The sequence below is a fragment of the Lactuca sativa genome, chromosome 9 (genome assembly GCF_002870075.4).
Source record: "Lactuca sativa cultivar Salinas chromosome 9, Lsat_Salinas_v11, whole genome shotgun sequence".
Classification (NCBI taxonomy): domain Eukaryota; kingdom Viridiplantae; phylum Streptophyta; class Magnoliopsida; order Asterales; family Asteraceae; genus Lactuca; species Lactuca sativa.
The window spans coordinates 100,516,197-100,522,459 of NC_056631.2; the positions used below are offsets into that span (position 1 = coordinate 100,516,197).

General features: G+C 32.6%; 1 protein-coding gene across 1 annotated transcript; it reads right to left on the reverse strand.

Moving 5' to 3' along the window:
- Nucleotides 1–1,279: 1,279 nt before the first annotated feature.
- LOC111915059 (GATA transcription factor 8) lies at nucleotides 1,280–4,601 on the reverse strand. Its single transcript, XM_023910765.3, has 4 exons — nucleotides 4,276–4,601; nucleotides 3,882–3,938; nucleotides 3,077–3,321; nucleotides 1,280–2,443 (listed from the first exon to the last, which is right to left on the reverse strand). The coding sequence occupies exons 3-4, from the start codon at nucleotides 3,302–3,304 to the stop codon at nucleotides 1,625–1,627; spliced, it is 1,047 nt and encodes a 348-aa protein (XP_023766533.1). The 5' UTR covers nucleotides 3,305–3,321; nucleotides 3,882–3,938; nucleotides 4,276–4,601; the 3' UTR covers nucleotides 1,280–1,624.
- Between the last annotated feature and the right edge of the window lie 1,662 nt (nucleotides 4,602–6,263).

A 6,263-nucleotide genomic window follows, 5' to 3' on the forward strand; every position in this document is an offset into this window, starting at 1 on the left:
ATTTCATTTTATATCATTCTTGTTCATTAAATCACTTTTCATATTTCATAATGAATATAGAATCTATCGGTATTATCACAATCTATTTCTTATAAACTAGAACAAACACAAACAACATCCAACTACATAACAGGTAACATTTGAGTCTTGTGCTTTGTGACTTCAATTTATTGATTGTCCTCAACAACCCACGTATAATAACTTTACACATCGGACCATTAAACCACCCAATAAATCAACATTTTGAACCCTTGAAAATTGAAGAAATAAACTCAGATCGTAACATTTAATGGGAGAGTAATGTTGAAATTAAAAAAAATCAGTAGGCATTCCCTGAAGCGTCGACCTGGATTTTTATCAGTCCATGAGGCGCGCAAACTACGACCATTTTCCCACAAAAACAAAGCACCATTTTCGATTTCGATTTCTTGAAGAAGAAAATAGATAGTTGATTTAGGTTAACCGAAAAAGAAGAAGATGAGAACGACGACAAAGAAGGTTTAGTAGCTTCAATCTTATAGGACACATTTATTAATATTAAATAAGGAGAATAAATAGGAAATGACCAAAATACCTCCAATTTGACAAATCAAACATATATTAACACGAGGAAATAGACGGTGGTTAATCATTTGGACCTGTGGTGCTAGTTCAAACTTTTTTGTATCAAAATGACAATTTTAAACAAATCACATGTACTGTCTTCTTCAAATCCATATATATATATATATATATATATATATATATATATATATATATATATATATATATATATATATATATATATATATAGGCATATTAACAAATTTTAATAAATAGATACAACTCATGGAACTCTATAATACTCAAAAAAGAAAAGTTAACCACCTAAGTAATAATCCTCCCTAATAAATGAAAATCATTTTGCCACATGTCATTCTCTCATTAACTTGGACACATGTCATTTTTTGGTATTTTTGATTAAATGTTTATTCCATTTGTCACTTTCTTATTTTTTTTTTTATCTTTTTTTAATTAACACATCATATTTACACCTCAATTAATAATTGCTTTAATTGAAAATAACTAATAAATTACAATATTAGTATTCATATAGTATTTAATATGTTTCTTTTGAAATTCAAATTTTAAATTTTAAATTTAAATAAATTTTTGTTTAAACTTTTATATTTAATTTTTATTATATCAGACCCGTATAACATACGGGTATAACACCTGGTATTCATAACAAAAACAAAAGCAACGAATGGCAACAAACCCACGATTACTCGCCTATAACTACCCCTTTAAAATATATATATGATATTATGATTATATATAAACTACAAAAAGAATTCCCATAAAAACCTTGAAAAACACAAGCAAACAAACAAACAAATAAAAACAACTCATCTATTCTTCTTAACCTTACAAACCTAACTTCTGATGAACACTAATCTCTCTAAACCTTCAAACATATTCCTTAATCTCTCTCTAACCAACTAAAATATCTATAATATATATATATGCTCCTCCTCTTCCTCCCCCCTTCATTACCCTCCTGTACAATCAACCAATTCAACATACTACTAATTATACCAGATATTAGACACCAGATATCCAAATACCTTATACCCAACCCACATCAGATGTATTCTGGTAGTGGGTTCGGGTTGGGGATCAGTTCAGGTCCAACTGGGACCTGAACTGATCCCAATACCTCAATCGGCATACACTTAGTTCTCATCTCCACAACCTTCTTATGTGAATTTGAGTGCACGGAAGGGACAAATGTCGGACTTGCAGCCGGGCGGTACTCCGGGAACAGCCGCCCGGATTTGTAACGGACCCCACAAGCATTACACAAGGTTTTCGGACCCATCGGCCCCGCCCGCCACTGGGGCGTTTTCGTAATTTCACAATGCATACACTTCCTAACTCCTTGCCCCGTCCCCATCTTTTGGTTCTCGATTCCGTTCTCGTTGTTGTCTTCCGGATTGAATTGAGCTGCCTCGGGTTTCTTCTTCGGCTTCTTCTTTCTCTTCTTCTCAACCGGAATCGCCGATTCCATCGAACCTGGAATCGGAATCGGAATCGGAATCAGGTTTGGAGGGGAAAGGAGTTCGATGGCGGCACGAGGGTTGAAGGTGGCGGGTCGAGACCGTTTGCTTCGGGCCCGCTGCGGGCCCCGGTGAGTTGGGCTGAGCGGGATCATCATCCCGCCAGTGCCACTCCCGGAGCAAGAGGAGGAGCTGGAGGAGCTGCTACTGCTTTCGAGAACGGAGACCGGACTTGACATCTGGAAGTGGTAGTTTGCCACCACCACTGGCTCTGTTTTCGCCGGAATATTCTCTTTGTTCATTGTCTTCGCCGGAATATTCTCTTTGTTCATTGTCATTCCCCCACCGGAAAACGAGTCTTCCACAAAGTTTGAAAGCCATTCAAGCTGGATGATATCTTCATACTGATATTACCCATAAAACAGATCATAAGTACAATAATAGAAAAAAAATAAAATAAAAATATAACTTAAAACAACATTATTATTATTAAGATAAAGTATAAGTACAATATATTTACGTTTATTTTCTCCAATCAAAATTAAGGTGTTCAGTGAATGGGGATTGAAAACTCTTTTGACTTCTTCTGTAATTATTAAATCGACCGTGTTTTTTAAACAATCGATGCGGGATTTGAAAGTAACAATTATTGATGGGGTCAGCCAAAAGATTGAATGCTGTCTTCATTTCAAAAAAAAAAAAAAATTCTTACTTTAATAAAAATATCTTATTTTATTAATATATTCAAGAATTCCTGCAACAAAAGTAAAACGAAAACACGAAAATGCTTTTAAAGAACTGGGAGAGTAAAAAAATTGTTCTTGAATTGTACGAAAAAGCCACCGACGATTTTGAGAACTCAAAATTTTTCAAATTTCAAGATAAATAAAAATATCAAAATCTTGAGAAAAGTGAAAGAAGTGTTGGACCGACACTGATGAGATCAGATTCCGATAAATGACGTCATAATTCCGAAACAATTTACAAAAAAAAATGCATGAAAAATGAAAATAGTTACCGAGTTTGTGATTACTCACCGGAACGGAAAGTTCTGCTGAAAGGGCGGAGGCGGGATTACTATCGGAGAAGATGGGATCGGAGACTTGGAGTTCGTCGGAGTTGTTAGTCCAAATGTCGGCGAAATCATTGCAATCTATTGAATTATTGAGTGTGGTGTCGTTGACTGGAGGGAATTCGATGAAATCGTCAATTTGATCAAAGAAACTTCCACAATCGATCTCTTCATTGTAAGTTTGGCCCTCCATTGTTGTTTTTTTTAACTCTGGGTTTTGAAGAAACCAAAAGACGATGAGTAAACGTTGAAGAAATTATGGAAGAATACGAAAGAGACACTAAAACTTCCAAGAATTGAAGATTTTTGTATTATATTATTACACTATGCAATTTTTTTTTCCAAAATTGTTAGAACTTATATAATGTAATGTTGAATTGCGTTAGAATAAAGATTGGTTTGTAATGGAAACGAGTGTGACATTTCAAAAAGTGAATGACCTTTTTTGTGTGCTAACGTGCTTGGTGATGAATGACAATGGCGAGACAGCTCACATTGGTTTTATATAGCGCATTTTAGCAGAAAAATATCGGAAAAACAAAGCATAATCTCTAAATTTAGCTTTAGCGTACTGAGATTCTTGCTTCATATGCAGAAAACTTGTAATAATTTCATATTCCCTTTATGAATTCCACTCAATCTAGTAGTGTACTATAGAGAAATTTGCAGAAATTTTGTCGGTTTCAAAGTGAAACAACTTTTACCCTGTTTGTCCTTTAGTAAAAGAGGAAATGCAGTGGGGATTTGGGAAAGGGAAAATTTGAGCTAACCTTGAGGTTAGAATTCAAATGAGTTACTTTCACTTGTAGATTTTGGAACTGAACTACCTGCAATATAGAAATTGAAGATTATCGAACTGATTTGAAATGTCAAATTGAACAAAACGGGAGAATATTGCTATGAAATTGACGACAAATTCAAACAAATTTCAAGCAGAAACTGTGAACAATGTTTCAAATAAGCTCTGTTCTCTGTTTAGCTTCAAAAAACCAAATGAAAAAACTAGAAATAATCCTGTTTTCATGTTTCAGAAGACGAAAACGCATCAATTTGCGATGAATTCGTGAAAATCCGAAACAAATGCCTTACGAAGAGGTGAACTCTTTTAATTATCTACACATTCAACATTTATTCTGAAGAAACGGAAGTTTAAAAGAGGCAAACCTTCGCGTTAAACCCTAATTCCCGCCTACAATCTGCAAAAAGCTACAAGCAAAATCCCTCTCAATTCAAAAGCTTCATTCACGAATAACGAATGACGAATCAGGAATCACGAATCTGAATACTCCCAAATGAAATGACAAAAGGTAATCCCTAAACTCGAGACACGAAACAGAAACCGATTATCAACTCTGAGCTCTACAACCTAAAATCAAACTGAAAGTGGAGCGTATATAGTAGTCTACAGATTATGAAATTTGAAACGAGAAAGAAGGGCGTGAAGAACCCTAAAAAGGGAGGGAAGATGAGAGAGAGAGATGTATGGTAGGTGAGGCACCTCCTTCACTGCTAGCTGTCTCTTACCCCCACCCCGTTACCCCACCTCCTTCACCCTGTCGTGATGTTGAAGTCTTCTCTCTCATAACTTCACGGGTCCCACACCATACCTCTCCACCTCCACCGCTCTCTTTTTTTCTTTATTCTCTCTTCATTCATACGTATTATTATACATACATGAAACTTGTATCTATAGTACGTTACCATATATGTACACATGACATTCTCACACCATTATTACACCTGATGTCACCACCCCATCTTCCTTTACCTCTCAAATTCACACCAAACATGTCATATACATAAATTTAGTAACAAAAGCACTCCATTCACCGACTGACATAATGAAACATATTCAAATAGAAACATGATTCTACAAACAAATTATTCTTTCAATAATACCTGACAAGATAAAAGTCGAAATTTAATATATAAATTAGATATAACTTTTAATGCATGTAATACAACTTACTTTGAAGACTCTTTGTTTAAAAAGGTAGAAGATGAAGAAGAGATAAAGAGGGTATTTGGAGATGGTTTTTATACGGATATGGAGGCGCGTGGAAAAGTAAAAGTTTTAACCGCCGTATTTTACGTTTTTCTTTCCAGTTTTGGTATGTAAGTACGGAGGATTGTGATGTTCACGACGTTGTATGCGCGCGTGAGAGGTACGAACAAATGAAATGATGTAGGGTCGCAGAGAAAACGTCATCGGTCGAACGTTATTGGGTGGATGTAAGATGCGCGCGTGGGATACTGCAAAGTTTTTTTTGGAAAGGTAAAAGCAAGTATATTTCAAACCGTGTTGAATGATTTTTGGCGTGAATTAATATGGTATTTTTGTTTGTTAAACTTCAGCATTAAGATTTAAAATTATTTGAATACTTTTCTTTAAATAAATATATATGTTTTATATGATTTATTGTAAAAAAATCGTATATATTATTTTTAAAAATTAAAACATTATATATATATATATATATATATATATATATATATATATATATATATATATATATATATATATATATATATATATATATATATATATATATATATAGGCTCAAATGTTTCTACTATCTATTGTGTGCACGTACGATTAATTCTAGACCAATCATTTTGGTTATTTTAATAAAGTAATTAAATCATATTAAATGTTGAAGATTTAATTAATACTCATTATATCTTTAAGATGTAATATGCATTAATTATTTTTTTAAATAACTAAAATGATTGGTTCAGAATTAATCGTATATGCACATAATAGATAGTTAAAACAAAATACCTAACCCTATATATATATATATATATATATATATATATATATATATATATATATATATATATATATATATATATATATATATATATATAGGATTAGGTTATTTTGTTTAAAATAATTATTGTGTTATTGTATGCATAAATATGGGCCAACCGTTTTACTTATTTTAAAAAAATTATTAATACATATTATTGAATTAAAAGTAGTCGAAAAATACCATCTAATTTAACTAGAAGAGTATTTTAGTCAATTAATATAGATTTAATAAAGGAAATTTGCATATTTTAAGGGATCATAAATTCTATTACTTTTAAAAATCCGATTTTACGAATTATAAGGTTTTTAATTCGGACATTCTGACAGAATATGTTTG